Source organism: Podarcis liolepis, assembly GCF_965112155.1.
Source record: "Podarcis liolepis genome assembly, chromosome: 17".
NCBI classification, from domain to species: Eukaryota; Metazoa; Chordata; class Lepidosauria; order Squamata; family Lacertidae; genus Podarcis; species Podarcis liolepis.
The window spans coordinates 34,991,783-35,015,333 of NC_139571.1; the positions used below are offsets into that span (position 1 = coordinate 34,991,783).

General features: G+C 44.7%; 1 protein-coding gene across 5 annotated transcripts in view; it reads right to left on the reverse strand.

Annotated features, from left to right (window-relative positions):
- Positions 1–23,551, reverse strand: part of LOC310696196 (ephrin type-B receptor 5) — a 157,018-nt gene that overhangs the window by 27,635 nt on the left and 105,832 nt on the right. For all 5 annotated transcript variants that reach the window (XM_083481395.1, XM_083481393.1, XM_083481392.1 and 2 more), the window contains 2 exons: positions 14,831–14,986; positions 11,606–11,944 (listed from right to left, as the gene is read on the reverse strand). In XM_083481395.1, the coding sequence (XP_083337521.1) occupies positions 11,606–11,944; positions 14,831–14,986 (495 nt within the window). The remainder of the gene's footprint in view (positions 1–11,605; positions 11,945–14,830; positions 14,987–23,551) is intronic.

Here is a 23,551-nt window from a genome sequence, read left to right on the forward strand (position 1 = left end):
TCTGGCTTGCAACCAACCTGTGGATTTGCAGTCAAGGAGACACGCACCACATCAATGTCCTTCCTTGTTTTGCAGCTAGGGGATCAATTCTGCGCACTGCAGGGCCGCCCGGCTCTAGGATTCATTTTGTACGCGCCACACCTCTAGAGCACCAAAGCATGGCAATTTGTCACTGCTCTAACTTTTGCTCTCTTCTAATGAGGCTTATTTGGGGAGACACACTAGCTGTGCCTAATAGCACTTAGATAATTTGCTGCCACAAACAATCTCTGAGGATCAGCTTGTCCTGAAGATGGCAGTGGGACTAGGCTTTTAATGAAGGGATTCAGCAATCGCCTTCAGCCTGCTGTTTGCCGCATTAGGCATCAGGAATGTTTTCCTACGTGGACCATGTATGACAGTCAAGCAAACCAGACGGCAGTGCCACTTAAAACTATCTCAAGTATTTTGCTGTTGCTTTCCCCCGCTTGTTGTTATTCGTATTGATTAGCTTCGCCTTGCTTGCTTTGCTACGTGATTTTTTTCCTTGCTGCACAGCGGGGCCTTTTCTCTCTCTCTCTGCTTTTAAAATGCTTATCCTTCTCATTAGTTTATTCTTGTCTTTGTTCTTTCAGGTTGGAGCTGCACATCAAATCCTGTGCTGGCCAGATTCTGCGCTTCCAGAGTAACATATAGGAAGCTGCTCTATACCCAGGTATACCACTGGTCCATCCAGCCCATCAGTGTTGACACTGACTTCCAGCAGATCCCCAGGGTTTGGGGCAGGAGTCTTTCTTGGTCCTACCCATGGACCCCACAGACTGAACCTATGACCCTCTGCATGCAAGGCAGATGCTCCACATAATGGGCTGTGGCAGGCAGGGATGTGGAACGCTACAACCTGAGAGGCTGCATCATGAACTTGAGACATGGGGAGAACAGTGGTGCCATTTTCAGTGTAACATGTAGTTGTGCCCTCAATGCATCTGTACTTTGAGCAATGGTGTGCGGTCAGTGGACTAGGGACTGGGCTAGTCCCCTAAATATTCCCCTGACTCTTCCTTCCCAAAGCACAGGAAGCTTCTGCCCGGCTTAGGGGGGGAGATGCAATGCTCTATTGGGTCCAAGAGCCCTGCTGCCACCTTCCCAAAGCTCCTCCGGCTTTGGGAAGGAGGCAGGAGGGCTTTAGCATCCAGCCAGAGGCCTGAAGCTTCCTTCCCAAACCCCAGGAAGCTTCTGCCCAGCCCAGGGAGGCACACATGCATGATGTCAGGACATCATGTGCCTGATGTCGCCCTCGCAAGCTGGCACTTCTGGCTTTAACTATCCCTCTATGAAAAATTTCACTGCACATCACTGACTTTGAGAAGTATGGTGCAATTTGGTTCTACTTTAGCACTTAGCATTTATATGTGCTCAAAGTACTACACATGTGCTCATTTATTGCAATCCAAAGGTGGGGAACATGTGGCCTTCTAGATGGTATTGAATTCTGACTCACTGCCACCCCCAGAAGTATGGCCAATGGTCAGGGATAATGAAAGTTGTCATTCAAGACTATCTGGAGGTCTACTGGTTCTCCACCCCACTGCAATCCTTAAAATGATTCTGTTAAGCAGATATGCATTATTATTATCCTCATATTGCAGTTAAAGGTAAAGGTAAAGGTAAAGGGACCCCTGACCATTAGGTCCAGTCGTGACCGACTCTGGGGTTGCGGCGCTCATCTCGCTTTATTGGCCGAGGGAGCCGGCGTACAGCTTCCGGGTCATGTGGCCAGCATGACTAAGCCGCTTCTGGCAAACCAGAGCAGCGCACGGAAACACCGCTTACCTTCCCACTGGAGCGGTACCTATTTATCTACTTGCACTATGACGTGCTTTCGAACTGCTAGGTGGGCAGGAACTGGGACCGAGCAACGGGAGCTCACCCCGTCGCAGGGATTTGAACCGCCAACCTTCTGATCAGCAAGTCCTAGGCTCTGTGGTTTAACCCACAGCGCCACCTGCATCCCTCATATTGCAGTTAGGGAGCTGATATTAGTGGATTGCCCCAAACTGGTCTCCCTCAGAGAAACCATGAATGGTGAAAGCAAGAACAAATCTTGGTTGTAGTTCACAGTGTGTCTGAAGCAAGATAAAACATGAACCCAGGTTCGGACCTAACACTAAGCCACACCATGGCTTAGCCTTGAGTAGTATGGCAGCAGGAAGACCGGGGGAAGTGCATGAATGCAATCTTCGCTCTAGGAAACCACGTTTGCTCACTTGCATTATGCCATAGTTTGGCTTAGTGTTACATGTGACCCAGGTCGCAGACAGAAAGAGTTAGATTATGTTTCATGTAGACCAAATCATAGGTGTCCTATAACTCCTTAGAAACCCCGAGACTATGTGGCATTGCATTGCATATGCGTTCCCAAAAGCCACAGCCATCAATACTACATAGGACATATTATCAGCAATATAAAGTTACACTGTTTTCAGACCACTTTTAAATGATGGGAGTTGTAGCCCAAAAACAGCGGGAGACCCAATTTTGGGAAACCCTGACCGAGAAGAACCGGATGTCCCTAGCTCAGTCCCAGCAATAACCCATCATTTTTCTTGCTGTGGGACTCTCTATGTTTTGCACTGAAAACATTCATCCAGTGCTGATTATCACTACTTGCCCCCCCCCCCCACATCTTAGTGGGACTTGTGTAGGAGTTTCCAGTGGATTCTGCTGTTTATTTAATTTTTTAAAATGTTTGTGCGGTGTAGGGAGAATCTGACACTGTAGTGTACAGCTAGCAGCACAAACCTGTTTGGAAGCGACCTGGCCAAATATAGCTCATCAAGTGTCCCACCAGGGGCTTGATATAGCTCTTGGTTTTGATACTGGAAGAAAAAAACACCTGGAAAGCAACATAGGATGTAGTGGGCAGGTTACAATTGGCTTTGTGGGTCACAAGTTATGCAGGCCTTCTCTGTTGGATACACCTTAATGGTTTTTGAGTGTGCATTATCTTATGAAAACTGTGTGCCCTTCCCTGGCACATACCTGTCTGCAACTTTCAGCTGAACATAACGGATGTGCCTCTTGCAGCAAGAGTAATAGCCTGAATCAATTTTCCTCCCGAGCTAAAGTTTTTATCTGCCTTCACAGTCAATAATCTCAGGGTCACGCTCAGCCCTAGAAATCTCCTCTTCAGCCGTATCTCTTCAGCCTTGTAAAGTCTGCCTAATGACCCTTCTGCACTATTGCCTGTGAATGTCACTGACTCGAGATGAAATCCTCATCACACCTTGGTGGTTCCTGTACTTATAGCCTCTTCAAATCCCAGCTCTCCAGGTCTAGCACATCCAGGAAGCCTGCCTAGTAACTTCTGGCAGGTACAAGGCAACTTGGTCGTGCCCTCACATCTGTAGACACCTGTGGCAGCTGTTGCCTGCCTGAAAAAAAGCCTTGGGTTTGCTTGGCACGTTTTTCTGCATTCTCTAGTGACATTATAGAAAGTTCAAATGTGGGATGCAGTCAGTGTGGGGAGCATTTCTGTACTGGCTTCATTTGCACCCCCACAGGACACTGCTTTTTTTTTGAAGTGTGCATGCCTACACAAAACGTAAAAGTGTGGATGCAACATACAGGTACTTGGAAACATGCAGGTATTCTCAATAGAGAGCCAGAATAAGCTCCAGAGACGAAATCTCATAATTGCTGCCAAGTGGTGTGTGGAAGGATCCATGCATAAACTAGTTTCAAAGGCAGGTTTGAATGTGGTACTCAGCCATCAATGACAAGACTATTTTGTCCCATCTAAAATTGCATGGCAAATGGTATGGATTCAAATGATGCCCATGTAATTCTGATTGCCCTCCTGTTCTGGGTGCAGAGTGCAAGTAAAATAAACAAACAGCAAATTCCACATGTCACCTAGGCAGTTGATTCCTTTGCTGAGCTACTATTACAGTAAGGGTGCTTTTCCTAAATTTACTATAACGTAAATCTAAAATTACCTTCTAGTTTATTCATTGCTTGTTGTGTAGGAATGAAACGAATTACAATAAACTATTGGACCATGTATCTTATCAGCTTAACTTGTGTCCTGACTACGGCCAGACAAATATGTCTATTTCACTTCCTCTCACTTCCTCATTTTTCTACTCTTAGTTCAGTTCTCCACATTGCCACACCAGGTTGCAAATAACCCTCATGAAAGTTCACCAGCATTTTAGCACAAATTTCTCCTTAATATACATGGGAAGTAATAGTACTGTTCTATTCTGCCTTGGTTGGACCACACCTGGAATACTGTATCAGGTTCTAGGTCCTACAATTTAAGAAGAATATTGACAAGTTGGAACGTGTGCAGAGGGAGACCAAGATGGTCAAGAGTCTGGAATCCAAGCCTTATGAGCAACAGTTGAGGGAGTTGGATATGTTTAGCCTGGAAAAGAGGAGACCAAGAGGAGATAGCCATCTTCAAATATCTAAAGGGTTGCCATATGGAAGATGGAGCACTGGAGGGTTGGATTTGAACCAATGGATTCAAGTTACAAGAAAGGCGATTCTGACTAAACATCAGGGAAAAAATTCTGACAGCAAGAGCCGTTTGACAGTGGAACGTAGTCCCTCAGAAGGTGGTGGCCTCTCCTTCATTGGAGGTTTCTAAGCAATGGTTGAATGGTCATCTGTCATGTTGAAATTCCTGCATTGCAGAGGGTTCTACAATTCTACGATTCCACAGAATATGGCCTGACACATGGGCTTCTGAGATCTTTAGAACTTGGAGGAGCACTTCTGCAGACTGCAGTGATCTACTGGGTTTATAAGGGAGGGAGGGAGGGAGGGAGGGAGGGAGGGAGGGAGAAAGGGAGAAGATACACACACACAACTGGCGGTGGGGTTTGAGAACCAAAATAATCAAGGTGTTGGAGCATCTTCCCTATAGGAAAAGGCTAGAACATTTGGGGCATTTTCATTTAGAAAACAAGGCAACAGGGGCAGGGCACGACAGAGCCGTATACCATGGTTAACAGTACAGAGGAAAAAATACAAAGATAATTTTTCTCCATCTCTCATAATCCTAGCACTTGGGACCCCCAAAAGGTGTGAGATGGCCAAACAACAGTACTTTCACACAACAAAAAAAACTAGCTCGTGGAATTCACAAACACAATATATAACAGCAACCATTTAGATGCTTTAAAAACTATACAAACAGAGGGGCCTATCAATGTCCATTATCCATTGTACATAAATCAAACCTCCATGTTCAGAAGCAGCAAGCATGCCTCTAAATACCAGGTGTTGAGGACAAGTAACAGGGGAGGTCTCTTCCCCCTCTGCTGCGATTGTAAGCCTGCCAGACTTCATGGCCCTTTGGTGTGATGCAGCAGGACTCGTCTTGTGTCCTTACGACTGACACAGCCATTCATTCAGAAAGGGTTTCCTCTTCCTGTCCGCCCCCCCCCCCGTCCCCATCTCCTTTATCCCGCCTTTCTCTGAGCCCAGGCAAGTCTTCCCAAATGTATGTGTAATCGGGGAGAAAAAAAGCTAAGCTAAAATGAAAAGTTGCCAAGGGGGACGAATAGATAGAGGCGGGGGGTGAGGTGGGGCCACGTGACGGAGCAACAGAGGCCTAGTTAGCGTGAGCTGTCACTACGAATCGAGGTCAGCTCATCTCAAGCTCACTCCTAATGATCTTGGGGAAGAGGACGAGGGGGGAGGGGGGGAAACAGCAGACAAAGGAGGACCTGACCACAATAGCTGCCCAATAGGTACCGCTACTCTGACGGGGAGGCTTTCAGCACTCCTGGTCTCCCAAGACCCCTTTGCTGCATCAGAGTGATTTGCTTCTCTTGTACGGCTGAAGGGACCTGAGGAAGCCTCCCTGAGGACCTTTGTTTTTCCACAATTTGAAAGAGACACAAGGAATCCAATTATGGCTCTGCTGCTGGCAGGACATGGAGCCCCAGCCCAGCCCAGCCCAAACCAGCCTAGCTGCTCATTTTCTCCAGAAACAAGACCAGAAATGGGATTACTAGAGGCGAGCAAGAGCAGCAAGACATGTCAGGGCAGAGAGGGCTTGAATTTGGAACACCATGGCTGGGGTCCAGCCTAGTGAACAAGTCTCAGGAGAGGGGGGCAGCGTCAGCCTCTGGGTTGGCCTCCGTGCTGGGAATCTGGACTTCTTCCCAGATCTGGTTAATAGAGCAGAACCTGTTTCATTACAGGCACCTAACTCCATCCCCATCTCCAGGTGAACCTCCACTTTCAGACTCCTGACTGAAGGGACCCACCTTGGAATGGCGAATGTGCACTCCAGGTTGGGTTCCTGGTTTGGCCACCCACCGCTCTAGTCCTGTGTGCTCTACTGTTTTTCCCACTCCAATAATACTCTTGTTTACCTTGTGATAGACTTACGATTTATTAAAGGTTATCATAACTTCTTATCAATAAGTTAGCATTAGGATTTATTGCTCACAAAGCACAACGTTCAAGGGGCTCAGCCTCTGGGAGTGTTGCATTACAATCCGTTTTGCATTTCTTTTTAATACTGCCGCCTCCCACCTTGGCCCCCTTTGCAAAACAGATGCAAGGGCCAGACGGCGGTTCAAACCTGAAATATGCTATGGCATTCTGAACATCCACACCAAGGTTATCTCAGTATTCAAGGCAGGTATCACATTCCAGGATTTTGCGCATGTGCTCTTGGAGAATGGGCGCAGAAGTTGAGCTGGGCTGAAACTTGAAATGCAGAATGGTGCCTTTCAGTGTTTTCAGCTAACGAGTGAAATCAGAGCTGTGATTGACAAGTGAGTTGCCTGGATACCAGGAACCCCTGCCTCTTCATCCCCTGCACATTTGAGCTCAGATACTCTCTGTTAAGTTACTTTCTGCAGAATCTACCATTAAAGAATCCCCTCACTTCTGGAGGAGGAGGAGGAGGAGGAGGAGGAGGAGGAGGAGGAGGAGAAGAGCAGGAGGAGGAGGAGCAGCAGCAGCAAACTGAATATTTTGCAAAGAGGCTTAAGCATCTCCACTAAGGACCAGACACTCATAAAGAATGTAATGGATAATTAACTTACAGTTCAACTGTATGAATGCCTACTCAGAAGTAATCTTTTTTATGTTCAATGGGCCTTAACCCAAGGTAAGTGGGTACAGGATTGCAGTCTGGGATTTCTTGTGGGAAAGGGGTGGAGAAGTTCATGATAACAGGGTCTGTTGTGCACACCAACCTGGGAGTAAGCTCACTTGATTATAGTTGGGGTGTGTGCATCTAAACACACAATAACCGGCCCATGTTAAGATCGGTTGAAGCCTTGGAGGTGTACTATTTTCTCTTTTTTTAGGGGATGGGACAAAACATGCATAATTTTGGTGAAAAGAGGCAAAATTTTATGCCACAAAGTACAAATGTGATGCCTATAAGTAAAAAAGCACTGTGGTCTTTTTCAGCCATTTTATATCTTCTACTGTATGTTCACAACAGCAATGTGAGGCATGTTCATCTGAGAGTTGGACCAAGGAAGGAGATGACCAAAACCACAGATATGGGGCAGGCAGATATTAAACAGAGCAAGCCTTTTGTAGCATGGAACTATGGGGGAAATTTCACCTGCTGATATTCTGTCTGTTGGACACCTTGTAACTTGTGTGTGACACTTGATTTATTTTTGAGAGCGCCACACCCGCACCTACAACAGTGGATACAAATTTGCATGCGACATAAACTGTTTGCAAATTGTATGCAAAATTATTTCTTCTTTGGTAAGTTCAGCAGAAAGCACTTAGTCTAGGTACAGTGCACCAGGCTCAGAAAATCTTGTTGGTACCCCTGGCTAGATGGACGAACAATCCGACCCAGAATAATATAAGCCCGCTTCCAAGTTCCTTACAAAATGCAGATTTGGTCATTTCATACAAGAATTTGCAAATACATTTCATGCAGAGGTTCTGTTCCTGACCCCCATGCGCGTAAGTTGAATGTCCCCGTTCTGCCTTCTTCCAGGTCCAAAAGGACCCGCATGTTGGTGATTATGCGTCAACTGGATGTGCCTAAAAATGGTTGCCACCTAACCTTGAATTCCACAAGTATCCCACAATATTTATCTTTAGAGAGCCAGCCTCCAAACCCTGATGAGAAAGTCTCCACCTCACCAACTGAATTTCTTTTACCTATACAGGTGACATCTGAAATGCAGCTTTATTGCTTCCAAGGCTTCACCCACCACTGAAATTCAGCAACAACTTGGCTCCCTGACATTTTGATAAAGGTTTCCGGCATTGCGCAGACCTAGAGACTGCCTGTGTTTCTGCAGTTCAGACTAGCGATTCACATAGTTTTACCTTTTGTCAACCTCTCATATGCTTCCCCTTCGGAGACAGACAGGCCGGTGCATCGTTGCAACGTTCGTTTTAAAAGGCCGTGAAATATGGGCTGCCAAGGACAGAAGCTGATGGGAAGTGAAAAGGTGCGCGGAAAGGAAGAGACAAGACAAAAGGCAGCTGGGAGAAGGAAGAGAGCAAGTGTGACACAGAAAAGGTAAAGGAGGAAGTTGAAAGGGAAGAGGAACTGAAAGGTAGCAGAGGGTCAGGCAAAACAACAGCGGTGAGCAGGAGATGGAGGGGACCACCTGACATATTCTCTTCTAATAATGTTTCTTCCTTGCAGTATTTTCTTCCTAGGAATGTGCAAAACCTGTCCTCTTGTTTCCGTAGATATTTATACCTTCCTGAATGCAGGCACAGCATGTTTGCCAGTCAGCTGCTACAGCAGGGGTGCAATTGTTCTGGGGTTTTGTTTGTTTGTTTGTTGTAAAAGGGATCCCAACCACGGTAATGGACTACTTGTATAATCATATCCAAAATAGGCTTAAAGGGGCATTACAGTCCCCATTCAAAACTGCAGATGGAATTACAATGCCTGTCCTTGCTTTATACTGTAGCCACGGTCCAGTAACACCATTTCACATACTTTGCAAGGTTTAAAGGCCCATTGTTTGATATACTCATGACCGAATAGCAAAATGCGGAGAATTTATTGTTTTCCTCATGCTGGTGATGGTATATAAAACTCTAAAGAACGTGGGACCTGGTTACCCGTGAGAATAGCTCATCTTCTGTATCAAGACTGGCTTGCTTGGTGTAGCCACCTGTTAAACTGAGGTTTGTTTGGTGGGGGAGAGCCTTCCTGGTGGTGGCGCCCCAGCTTTGGAACTCCCTCCCCTGAGATATGACTGAATTTCCAGCACCAGCTAAAAGACCTGGTTCCTTGTTCAGAGACTTTGCTGGAGTCAGATTGGATGTTTATTGACTGTAATTTATCTCCCTTTGTTTTGTGATGTTGCTTTTATGTGTATTTAGGAAAGCTGCTTGTTTGCTGCTATCGTAACCCAATTTTGCATTATTTTTCCTGAGATCAAGGAGTAGTTTTTCAGCTATGTTTGGATGCAACCAGACACAATTTTGAACAAAAATGGCAGGCCACAACTGTTCAAAACTGCAGCAATTTTGTATGAAGTTCCCTGAGATCAAGGAGGTTTTTGTCTGTCTTTGAATACAACTTGATGCCAGACTGAAACTTCCAAAATTGCACTGATTTTAACCACTTATTTTAAAACTGCACTGTTTGCTGCTGTTGTTGTTTTTATTGCTGTTTTGGTTTCTTACAGTTCCTGAGCAACACTGAGTATGAGGCTGCTAGTATAATTTTACTGTTATCCCTGAATTACGATTGCAATGTACAGGATAGAAAGGTTATATATAATATAGTGCTAGTATTAACACAGATCAAACTGTTATTCAAAAAAAAGGAGAAGAAATTTGGGCCTATGATATGCACAGTGAGTGCAGAGCAAATCTACTCTATTTATAGTGATGGTCAAGTGTTGGTAACAACTGTCAATAAATAATCAAATTTACTGTAGAGTCACTAAAAGTGTGTAGGGTGGCTTGCATCTCAAGGCCTACTCGTGCATATCTGACGTGCAAAAACACAAGACAACCATATCACGTAGACCAGTATCTCTGCTTACACGACACGTGCAACTGATTTCTCTGTGCAACATACTGCATTAACGTCAGCTGCTGTTGTGGTTCCAACAAAAATGTTCATAACATTCACCCACGAAAGCAAAAATGCTTATTTTATTTTTGCTCTGGAAACAGGAGGTCACAGAGATTTGCAGCATCCCTACATTTCCCTACAACGTGCTTTAGAACTGCGCCATTATATGAGGTGTAGGAAAAGCTGCTGTTTGGAGACAGCCACAGAATCCAAGAAACTGTTCTTCATTTTTGCATCAGGTCTGATGCTCAGAGGTCCCCCTGCCAAAGCTTCACAGTGAAACACCTGCTCCTCTGACCCCTGTGGCTGTCGACATACCCAACTCCTGTGGCCCTCCAGACTAAGGTCTCATCCACACAAATCCACACAAATCTTTCTTGTTGTTGTTGTGCTTTCCCCTCAAAAACCCACTTTTCAATGCTGAAGAAGAAGAAGAAGAAGAGTTTGGATTTGATATCCCGCCTTTCACTCCCCTTCAGGAGTCTCAAAGCGGCTAACAATCTCCTTTCCCTTCCTCCCCCACAACAAACACTCTGTGAGGTGAGTGGGGCTGAGAGACTTCAAAGAAGTGTAACTGGCCCAAGGTCACCCAGCAGCTGCATGTGGAGGAGCGGAGACGCGAACCCGGTTACCCAGATTACGTGACTACTGCTCTTAACCACTACACCACACTGGCTCTGAACTGGAACAAACGGCAATTTGGGTTTCCTGCAGATTGCTGTTTGCTCTGATTCAGAATTAAGGAGCGAGTTTTCATGGAGGAAGCACTGGGGCTCCCCCCCCAAAAAAAAAACCACCCTGCAAGAGACTGAGTTATGAATCTGAAAGCCCCCAGTTTGAATCTTACCTCTTCCATGAATTTATACTCTTAGGCAAGCCACGCTGTTCTTAGTTAGCCTCAGCCTCCCACATCTATTGTGTGGGGGATAATACCATATTGGCCTGAATATAAGCCTCATCTTTTTTTTTCAAATTCCAACCGTGAACAGTTAAAATGCGGCTTAAATTCACGACCTTACAAAAATGTGCTTTTACAATATCACTACTGAAACAGACATACAGTAAAATGGAACAGGTGTGAGTGACTGCAGAATTATAAAGGAGTGGCTTATATCTGGGTATTGTCTTTTTCACTCCCCCCCCCATTAATTTTAAGAGTGTGGCTAATATTCGGGTGTGGCTTATATTCGGGCCAATACAGTAACATTGACTTATCTTATGGAGAAATAAAAAAATTCCTTCCAGTAGCACCTTAAAGACCAACTAAGTTAGTTCTTGGTATGAGCTTTCGTGTGCATGCACACTTCTTCAGATACACTGAAACAGAAGTATCTTATGGAGGTGTTGTAAGAATTACAGCTAGATAATGTATGGAAAGTCCTTTACGAATATTAAGTATGATGGGGACACTTTAGAGTGGTGTGAGACTCTAAAGGAAAATACCAGAAGAGCCGGCCCAATAACTTTGGTGTTTGAGTCATTGCTTGAACAGAAACGCCAAACAAGACCGGGAAGACAAAACAGAGGTGGCAAAGCAAAGAATGGGGCTCCCCCAAAAGCACTCCTCACCTGACTGGCTGGTGCTAACATTGATGGCGGCAAACTGTGGAGCATCTGGGCTGAGCTCCGTCACGAGGTTGACTGCCTGGATCTCAAAGGTGTACTGCACGCGGGTCAGGAGGTTGGAGACTTGCACCCGGCTCTCTGTCAGCCCCACCTGGCGTGGCTCAAACTGGACGCTGTCCCCGCAACGAACACAAGGCCCCGGGGAGCCTGTCGGGCACACCTTGCAGATGACGTTGAAGAAAACATCCTTTCGGCCACCCAAGTCCCTTGGGAGGCGCCAGGTCAGGAGGACGTTGGATCCAATGATCTCATAGCTGAGGTCACGAGGGGCAGATGGGGTGCCTGCAAGAAACGCAGAGAGGGAGACCCTGAGAACTGAGGAGAAACTCTCCCCCCTTAAAATAATGCAAAAAGGCAGCTGCAGTGTTTCAAAGGGTTCACAATGCACTTCAAGAAATAAAGGGGAAAGTCTTTACACTTCTAAATACTACAGTGGAACCTTGGTTGTCGAACGCTGTGGAAGTTGAACATTTCGGCTTTTGAACGCCGACAACCTGAAAGTGAATGCTTCTGTTTTCAAACGCAACTTGTAAGTCGAACGGCTTCCGAGGCGCATTTCTCCATTTTTTTCAATGGATTTTGCAAACTGGCAATTTCACCTCGGTTGTTGAACATTTTAGAAGTCGAACGGTCTTCCGGAATGGATTATGTTTTGACAACCGAGGTTCCATTGTAATTGCTTAGGACAAAATTTTATGGTGCGTCTAGCCAAAGCAGACTCTCCACATGTGAGGATTTTATTTTATTTTATTTATTTTATTATTATTATTTGTTGTTGTTATTTTGTGGAGGGACGTGTGCTAAAAATTGTGGGCCCTGGCCAGCAGCCTCCTGGACAACCTCTGCTGCTAATGATAAGCCTCTTCCCCTCAAAACTGCCTTTCCCCTTTTAAAAGTAAAGGGACCCCTGATCATTAGGTTCAGTCGTGGCCGACTCTGGGGTTGCGGCGCTCATCTCGCTTTATTGGCCAAAGGAGCTGGCATACAGCTTCCGGGTCATCTGACCAGCATGACTAAATCGCTTCTGGAGAACCAGAGCAGCACCGGAGCGGTACCTATTTATCTACTTGCACTCTGACGTGCTTTCGAACTGCTAGGTGGGCAGGAGCTGGGACCGAGCAACGGGAGCTCAACCCGTCGCAGGGATTTGAACCACCGACCTTCTGAATTGGCAAGTCCTAGGCTCTGTGGTTTAACCCACAGCGCAAATGCAGCAGTGGGACATTTCACACAAATACTACAACTATTCCTATCGAGAGAGATGGGTGTAGACACACCTTGTATTTCCACCAGAGCAGGAAAGGAAGGCTGGGGGAATAGGGCTATGCTATACCGGTATTGAAATAACATTGTGATAAGTGTTTCAACAAGGCAATATACCGGTGAACAAAAGGTGGAGATTTGACAAGTTCCCAGGGGATAGCTCAGCTGAACCAATACTTTACAGATAATTTGCCGATAATTTGCAGGCACCTTGTCGCCAGCTTTGTTGGCTCTCCTAACCGATAAGAAATAACAATAAGCCCTCACAGAAACCAGCAAACTCTTTCAGCCACACCAGTATCTTTCCACTTAGAGCTCAGCTAATTTTGCAGAGCCTGCTAACAATCCAGGAGGAACCCCCCATGGCTAATAATCAAAGAGGCAAAGTAAACAAAGCAAAGTAAACAAGGAACTGGAAAGCACTTCTTTCTTCCCTCATACTCACCTCCACCAGTGGAAAAAAGAGGGGGGGTATTTTTATTTTCTGGTGGTCTTTATGTTGTTGGTTCACCCTAAATAGCTTTCCTCTATATTAAAAAAAGGTTACTTTTTATTTAAAGGAGTATCTTTTTGCTTGCTTGCCCTCCCTCCCTCTGATAAAAAGGGAAAGATTGATAGGATGAGGGCTTTGGTGGGGGGGCGCTTCTGGGGGGGGATGGAGGGGAGAAGATTTAGCTTGCTGCCTTATGCTGAAATGGGAGGTTGGGCACTATGTGAGAATGATGGGGAGGGTGTTTTTCGGTAAGCAGTGCAACCAAATGCATGTCTACTCACAAGCAACCCTTAGTGAATTCAATGAGGCTTACTCCCAGGAAAGTAGAAGTTTAGTTGAACTCAGTGGGACTTATGCATGCACAGGTTGTACTTAGGCCTCTGAGTGAGGAAGCAGATGCAAATTGACTAGTAAATCGCTTAAACTGCTCTTAAAGTGGTTGAAAATATATCAAACATTTTATATGGAAGTTTATTTAATATTTTTATTAAATCTACTCCTCCATTACATTTTAAGGCCCTTCACCACTGCAGGGAGGCCCTCTGCCACCAGATATATATTGTGATATATCGATATAATGTCATGTTTAGCTAGTGATATATTGTGATGTTGAAAACCAGATATTGCCCAGCCCCACTGGGGAACATGGGTGACACTGATGGAGGAAGCTAAGAGCATTTTCCAACAGTGATGCCCAACCAGCTACTCTCCTTGGTGGCCTTTCATGGGTGGGTCGGTGGGTGGAGCAATGGAGAGAGATGACTTCCTAGAAATAGCCCTGGAGCCAGATGAAATTAAGCAGGGGCTGCATCTAGCTTTTAGGCCGAAGGGTCCTCTAGTAGCCACAATAATGAAACGAAGTGAAACCTCCATGTAGAGAAGTATGGAGTTATTCATGGTTATTCAGAAGGAAAGGCTGTTTCCAATATAGCCTGAGTATCAGTTGCAATACATTCTGCCACGGACAGGCACCATGGCATTCAAAATACTTCATGGATGATTCTGTGTCTCAAACATTGCCAGATACCTCCCTAAAAGAAGGCAGATAAACAGCAGTGTGGGGAGGGGCGAATCCCAGCAGCTTTCGGATAAGGAATCAGCTACTGTTCTCGGTCACACACAACTGCATCTTCTGTAAAAACCTTTCCCATGTCTGTGAAGGAGTGAGTGAGTCCCAAAGGATGTCCATTGAAATATAGCCCTGAATAGAATTGGACAGGAGCAAGCAAGGACTTGAGGCTGTGGACAGATGGGAAAGGGGCACAGAGGAGCTAAGGGGAAGAAAGCCAGAACAGACCAAATTTGGGGCCAGGACAGAGGGATAATGCCCAGGAGCTAAAAGGAGGATTGCAGGAAGCAGGGGCCAATGGAAAGAAGGTTTAAAGCAAACCCACTCGCCCCCAGGTACTTACTGGTACAGGGGGTGTCGGAGGTGTCTGAAGACGAACGGTAGTATCGGGTCAGGCAAGCACATTCACTGGAGCCTGGTGTGGAAGAATAGCTGTGGGCAGGGCAGGGACTGCACGGTGCATCTCCCACCGATGCTTTGAAGGTGCCGACGGTGCAGGCTAAAGATTAAAAAAAGAGGGAGAAAAGGGGATTAAGCTATTAAACCTAAGCAGGTCAACTACCATCCTTCTGTTTCCCAGCCTATCAGCAAACAAAATTCACCTTACCAATGGATTGGTCACAGGGAGCCCAACTGAACCTCCAGCCTGTCAGTGTTCAACTGGTAGGTCACAGTTAATATATAAAGTCAAGGAAGCTATTAGAGGGAAGGAGACTTCCTTCCAAAAATGGAAACCTTGTCGAAGTGAGGCAAACAAGGAAGAACAGAAATGCTGCTGAATAAATGCACGTAGACAATAAGGGATGCCTTAATATTTATTTTAATATTACTTACCGGTACTTAATATTATCATCTGTGCGGAGTGTACACCTGAGCTTCCAGTCCTTCACCATATATCCCTATTATAGGTAAAGGTACCCCTGACCATTCGGTCCAGTCGTGACCGACTCTGGGGTTGCGGCGCTCATCTCGCTTTATTGGCTGAGGGAGCCGGCGTACAGCATGACTAAGCCGCTTCTGGCAAACCAGAGCAGCGCATGGAAACACCGTTTACCTTCCCGCCGGAGTGGTACCTATTTATCTACTTGCACTGGCGTGCTTTTGAACTGCTAGGTTGGCAGGAGCAGGGACCGAGCAACGGGAGCTCACCCCATCGCGGGGATTCGAACTGCCGACCTTCCAACTGGCAAGCCCAAGACTCAGTGGTTTAACCCACAGCGCCACCTGTGTCCCTTTATCCCTATTATATTTGGTATTAAAATGTCTACATGGCCTCCCGACACGGCTGGCCTGCATATGACTTGAAGTCTGAAGTTCCTAGTTAGTTTTCTCTGTCGGAAAAAGTGGAAGCTGGAGTTTCTGTCAAACACACAATATCCTATTGTCTGCATAACCAAAGTTTGCTTTAACAGAGGATACAGTTTGAGAAAGAGGGACTCTCCTGGCTGCTCTTTCTTTCCTTAGGTCAAGTACTGAGCTAAGGTGCATTTGGAGAGAAGCAATGTGAAGCTAGGCAAAACTAGTTTTTCAGCTATTTAAATAGTTTTGAAACACTTTCACTTCATCGTCCTATTAAAATGTAAAGATACCCATCAGCAGAATGTATTGTTCAGGCTTTTTGCTGAAGAACACATCTCCTCTTTATTTGAAAGCTAGTCTCTTCTGGGTTTATTGTTTGTTCCCAGCAAGCTCACGTAGGTAATTTTAATATGTAACATGAAAGCTGACTCATGTCTTCCAAACCAGGATATATATCTAAGCATTCCATGCCAGAAACATGGGGAGCTGTGCACTGTATTTCTCAGCAATGTAGCCCATAAGGCAAACACAGCTTTAACTAATCACCAGAAGTCTCTACCTGTATGCTTGCTTGTGTGTATGTCTTCCCGTAAGTAGGGACACTGTTGCAAGTTCAGCAACCTGAAACAACCTGCACCAGGGTTTCCCAAACGCCAGCTGTTGTTGGACTACAACTCTCATCATCCCTAGCTAACAGGATCAGTGGCCAAGGATGATGGGAACTATAGTCCAACTACAGCTGGAGACCCAAGTTTGGGAAACCCAGCCCTACACTGAGAAAGCATCCCATTCCTTTCTGACAATAAGTATCCCATGGCACACCTATAATCTGTTCACATCTGCATATGCTGTGCACATGCAGGATTGAACATCACCATGTCCTAAAATAAGTAAGATGCAGGAAAAGATTATGCAATGTGAAATATTTATCTAATGTGCAATAAATTCTTCCTCTAATAGTTGTGCCTTCCAAGGTAAGTCCATAATCCTTACTTCTGGATTCATTCTTCTGGTTCCTGGGAACAAGGTTCAAGCTGAATTCCTACCAATTTCCTCAGAAGTAAGTCCCACTAACTGTGATCAGATGAGGGTAGTGCCTGTAAGACTGCACAGCCTAGAACTTAGATTTTTGTGGGGCAGATTTCCCTTCATCACTATATGATGTTGCTTTTTTGTTCTTAAAAAAAATGTAATTAGTTTTTGCTAAATGCAATGTTTTAGGGTGAAAGGAAACCAAATCTAGCCATTCCTGAAAATCACCAATGGGACCAACATTCTGAAGTCCCCAGAATTCAAAAATATCAGTGGTAAATACATTAATTGTGCTGCCAGAAGCTGTCATTGGTTTTGCTCAAGGGGATTCAGAATATGCACTGGAGTTCAGGAGCTCAGGGTGATTTACAGGCAGAAAAATCGTTTTAGCTTTGCAAGGTAAGACAAGGCTCTTCAATACCCCACACTTTTAAGATGGGGTTAATTTCCCTCTTGCCAAAACAAAGCCAGTTTTGCAAACGTTGCTTCCGGCAAAAAGATCAAGCTTTCATCTTTTTTTTTTCTTAACTGCTGCATACGTTTTCTTTTTTTCATAACGGGAACATGATTGAGGAGGAGAAGGAGAAAAGACTGGAAGAACAGGAACGCAAAGGAAAACATTTTTCTAGAGTCAGCAGCTAGCAATGCTTCACAAATGCTGTGCCCTATTAAGATGGCAATTTACAGCACAACCAAACAGCTGCCTCCCATGCGCCCAGATGGCACATCACGGAAGAGTCCCAGGACAATGATGTATAATTTTCTCCAGAAGAGCATCACACACACACACACACACACACACACACACACGAGGCAGTGTTTACATGTCACACTAAAACATGGCTTAACGCACATGTGAGCAGTCCATGGCCCAACTGGGTGCCCACCACCAATTAAATTCTCTGCCTGAGGGGAAGCACAATTGTGATCGGAGTCACACCAGTGCAGTTTCCTCCCCATGGAAATCATGTTTCTCTCAGCCCACCAAACAGCTGGGAGGAAGGCATGTGGAGAGTAATACTCAAACAGCTGGTTTGCAGGCTGGGGAGAGTATGGATGTGATGGGGAGGAATGGGTGTGGAGGGATGACTCTCCCTTGTGCCTTCCTCCCCATCACAATGAAGTCTGTATGTGTAGGAGTGTGTGCTAGGGATAGGAGAAAAAGTCTGTTCAGTTCACATTTCAAGGTTTGCTTATCAAATTTGCACTTTTCAAAACAATATGTGAAGTGAAGCACAGCTAGCCTTCAAAGTTCAATTTTCTCTGAATTTTGCAATGCAGTTCTCCAGCTAGGTAATGTGTAGGAAAATGCATATGCTACTCTAAAGTGTGCATATATACTGAAACAATGCATTGTATTGCTTTGGGAAAATGTGTATATTAGACAAAACTGCATCCCAAACTTTTTTTTTTATCAGGAGACTTTCATACTAAAATACTGATGAATTTCCATGCCCACTTTAAACAACAATTTTGCTTTGTAAATTGGAAATGTGAAGAATTGAATTTAAGATTGGCAAAATGGTAATATTAGAGAAACCAAATTTACTCACCCTGGCATGTGTGTGTTATTGGCTCTGCCCATAGCTGGCTTTGGCTACTGGCATGAGTTGCTTCCCACCAACACATGTGGTTTTCCGTGGCAAAATGGACATCTGGTTTAGCAGACATGCATGTGCAGGAACAAGCTACAAGAAGCCTCAGGCTCTCCTCTGGTCAGGGGAAGTTTGGAAGTGTTTACTTTGCTTTTGGTTACCCATGATTTTTTTGGATTGTTCACAGCAACAAACTGTCACTCACACTAACTATGATTAATTTCAGTTGAGTCAACTCCAAGAAGTGGCTTCTAAGGATGGCTTTGTGAAATTAGTCATAGTTAGTGTTAGCCACAATATTAGGCCCAGAAGAAACAGCGAATTGCGAATAACTAAAGGTGGTGGATGAAGAATGTCAGATAGTTGGGGACTTTCAACTGCTATTAAACTATTAAGTTGAATTGTCCATGAGTAGGATCTGTTTTTTTGGAGCAGAAAGGGTGTTACAGTTATAGACTGCTGTTGTCACAGAATATGTCAACTCATGCAATGGACTGTTTTATCAGTTTAATTATGTTTTCAGTGGTGTTTTGCTGTACTATGGTTGCAAAGCTAATCCCATTTACCCAAGAGTAAGAACATTGGATTCTACAGGACTTACTTTTGAATAGACATTGTTAGGATTGAGCTGTGAGGCTTCTTAAGCCTAAACATGTTTACTTGGGAGTAAATGCCACATGACACAATAGGACTTGCTTCTGAGTAAATATGCCTAGGATTACATAGTAAATATTGCAGCCTTGATAAAACTGGTGGTGGTGATGGTGGTGGTGGGGAACACTTGGAATGTTAAAATCCAGTAGACCAAGACTAAACAAACAGTACAATAAGGCCAACCTTAATTACTCCTTCATAGACATGAAAGTCAACAAACATTTCTAGAAGGTGGAACAGAATCAGCCAAGGGGTTAGGCCTCTCTGGGGAGTGTCAATCACTCAAGGGGAGGGGGCACATGATTTGCTTGCACAAGCTCTCAAACTTTGGAAACTTATAAATATCTAAAGACATCTGGGAGTGAAGCAGATTTTTCTCCCTGTGTTCTTAGGAAGTTCTTCCTAAGATGGAAGTTTCATATAGCCATAGCGTAAAGTTCCAAAGATGAACAATCATGACAGAAAAGGTCCATGTTTCCATGAGTAAAGGGGCCTTTTCTACAGATCTTGGCATGAGGAGAGAAGTAAGGGAGCAAGTGCTCCTTCAGTGATCACTAACTGATGGCTTTTTCACCTTAGATTCTTAGTGACCATTTTTACTGATGTCACCTCTCTAAAGAGACAGGAAAGTAGGAAACAACTGTACTAGATTCAGCAATACCCTACCTGTGTCATTTGGCAGTGGGACACACAAATGTCTCCCTCTCTTTTCATACCATATGCCAAGCGTGAAGAACCTGTGGTCCTCCATATGTTATTGGACTCCAGGTCCCATCAGCCCCAGCCAACATGAGCAGTGGTCATGATTAATGGGTGTTAGAGGTCAACAACATGTGGAATATGACAGAACATGTGTGGTTCCTCATTCCTGATATATGTGATAATGGATCCCCCACAACTTTTCTAAGGTTGGGGTCAGATTCATGTTATTTCAGTGAGTTGAAGGTGGCATTGAAATTGACATCGTTGCCCATGGCGGGGGCTCTCATCAACTTTGTGCCTATTATTTGCATATTAAGTAGTGCTTCAAAAGCCCGTAATACCTATTTCACTAGAGACAAAAAGAATAGATTGAGTATGAGAATGAAAGCTCTACGAAACCTTCTTCAACTCTTGGATAGAACTGTCATCTGTCTCTGGTCTCCACAACCACATCTGGTTATGAAACGTTAGGATTCTTAGGTCCTCTTGGATGCTTGAGAATTTGATGTGAGCTCATCTGCCATTTCTGGACTTATAATGCTGATCAATTTCAGTGGCAATCCTAACTCCATTTACCTGAGAGTAAGCACCATCGAATTCAACAGGACTTGTAAGGAGACATGGTTAGGATTGTGCGGTTATGTTTTTCACATTTCCCAGTTCTTCCAATGAAGTTTCAATAGCAAACATAAGGATGGAAACATCTGAAAGCAGCATTAGACTGGAAACTGACTAATTTGCCGATCTGTGGTTACTCTCCAAAGCCAATTGATCCAAATATGGTGCCTATTACTGGACTGCCCACTGGAAGCAGCTGAAGTGAGAATCCTCCTTAATTGGGCCATTAGCGGCTGAATGAAACTTGTTAATATTAATCCAAATTTTAAAAATGTTATTTCAATAGCAGCATACTGAATGAGGTCAGGAATAAGCCATGCAGCAGCAACAGAGCAATATATTTATTAGAACTAACCAACTCACAAGCTGTATTTTGAGTTTCACAGAAGCTAGCTAATTTGCTGCTTTTAATTGTTTCTTATAAAAGCATTATGCTACTGGATGTCGGGAGGTCTTCAGAATTCTACGTAAGGGCTGCCCATAAAAGGGCAGCTCCGCTGGGAAAAGCGACCCTATGAATCAGGCCTCTCCAATTTGGTGTTTCGAAGTACAACTCTCATCAGCACCAACCTGCATGGCCAATGATCAAGGATGAGGTCAAAACACCTAGAGGGCACCATAAGTACTCAGTAATAAGTACTCAGTAAGTGCTATTCATTCTTGCTGATTCCAGTTTTGTTTCACACACTTTTCTTTCCCCATTAGTGCTAGACTGGAATTATATAATTGTCTGGATTCAGGAAGCAAGTCAATCTACTGGTCAAAATTTAAGTGAACCATTTGTTACTTGGCAACCTGGAGACTCCACCTGTACGTTTAAATGCACCACAGCTTTCTCCCATTTATTTCCCCCCTGGTCCTTATATCCACATGTTTCACATTTCACCTGTTGAAGCCAGCAGGACTCTCTGTGAGTAGGGGCAAAGACAGGCCTTGGAACTCTGGCTAATGACAAATGGATAGCTGTAAGGGGGAATTTTGGGGTGACAACTCCATTTGACAGTTTGTATTGTAGACTTTCCCAGCAGACATAATCAGAGATGTTGCCCCCTTCTCCATACACACTTTATGTGCATGTGTGCTTCTGGCCCCCCATGATTCGCCCATGGAAATGACAGGAGAGAACTGTATGCCAGGATACTGCCCAAATTACATCCCACTATATTCCAGGTTAACAGGGTTGCAAACAGTTTTTTTCCTGAAAACAACTAAACCAAGAATGAGCACTGAAGTTCCACTAGACTTCCAGAAGTGACATTTATGCCATGCGGTAGATCACATAAAATACAAAAAATTATCGTAAGGGAACATCAAGAAAACCGGAAAGTGAACATTAAACATCAACATCATCATTTAGGATTCCCTGAATCCTTTGACTGTTTGAATTTAAATTTGCAATGTAAAACTTAATAAAAAAGATTGGACAAAAAAGAAAACCGGAAAGTGCTGTCAGAATGTAGCCCAAATCAGATTTTTCTCCCACATATGCATATCTGATTTAAATAATATGTAGGCTTGATTCTACATTGATTTGACAACCATGTAGAAGAAGAAAACCCTTTGGCACCTATGCCAATACTTCCAAGTAGGGTTCTAGGTAGTTGCAAGCCCTAAAAACAAAACTTGGGTCTCCAGTTGTTTTTGGACTACAACTCCCATCATCCCTAGCTAGCAAGATCAGTGGCCAGGGACAATGGGAATTGTAGTCTGAAAAAACAGCTGGAGACCCAAGTTTGGGAAACATGGTCTTAAACCGATGAAAGCACAAGAGGCAACTTATATCTGAAGATATAGATACACATCTATTTTAGTAAGCTCAGAATGGCTGAAGAAGTACTGTGCTGGTGCATCCTTCCTGAAGCTCAGAAAACAGGCCGTGATGGTATGGAAGGAGGTGGTAGAGGCAGCAATGATGTTGCATGTGATAATGCAAAATGGCAAGGAAAGAGCAGCTGCCTTTCCCTCTAGGCACTCTCCAACAGATGAAGAACGGTGCTTAAGATGAAAGCACGGCTCTGCTCTCCATACGCCACCCCATGTGACGTTTGCAGGAGAGTAATCACCTCTGTGGACAAAAATCTACACACACACACACACACACACACACACACACACAACTGCATCCACCAGAACTCAATATGCATGCCTGGGCTTGTTTTTGTTGCAGCTGTGATTCCCCTTCAAGGATTTACAAGTGGGCAGAGTACAGTTCCCACCCAGCTCCTGGCATAGCAAGCCAGACAAAGGATTGCCGTATAGAATTCAACTTCTACCCTCAGGTCCTCCCGCCGCCCATAGTCTTGCAGACAAATAAATGAGCAGACTATCTTTCATCCTCAGTGCATCGTCTGAGACTTCTCTTCGCCTGCCTACATCATGCAAGAAACTCTCTCTTGTCTAGAGGAGCCGCCCACCTCTCCCGCCTCCCGACATTCCACAGGTAAGGGATTTGTATGATGCTGTCGCTTTGGGTCTCCTAAGGGAAGAGGAACTAGCCTCCTCCTCTCTCCCAGGGGAAGAAAAATCCACATCTAGGCTTGCCACCTGGAGATCATTTGCATTTAAACATAGGAGGGGAGGCAGCTGAGGCTCCTTCTGGCTGTTTGGGAGCTGCGGCTGCTTCACCCCATGAAGCATCAGCAAATTTAAAAGCTTGAGCTTTGAGCATCGCTCCTGGAAGCAAGTGGGCAAAATGAATCCATACAGCCTTTCCGTATGTATCTGTGGGCCACAACTTGCCAAAGCTAAATGGGGGGGGGGGGGCTCAACAGAATTTTCACTGCACCCCAAAGCTACAGGGGGGAAACATACATTATTCAAACATGCACAAGTGTGCTTAATGGGCATGGTCATTGCAGGTCTCAGAATCCAGTTTTTCCAGGCCCATAATTAGGACTACCTTGGACCCCACTTTTCTACCTGTGGTTCAAAGGTCTGTTTCCTAACCCTTCCCAGTTAAGGCTCCGGCTGACCTTTAAACAATATCAGCTTTTCAATGACCAGATTAGAATGGCTTTGCTCTGTGTTGGTATAAACAGGTTTTACAAGTTTCTACCTTGCATTTTCTTCCCATTGTCCCAAGTACACCGGGCAGAAGGCAGCTAACAAATGCTTAAACTGATAATAAATGAAAAATAGCTCTTGTTTTATATCACTTTACTTAA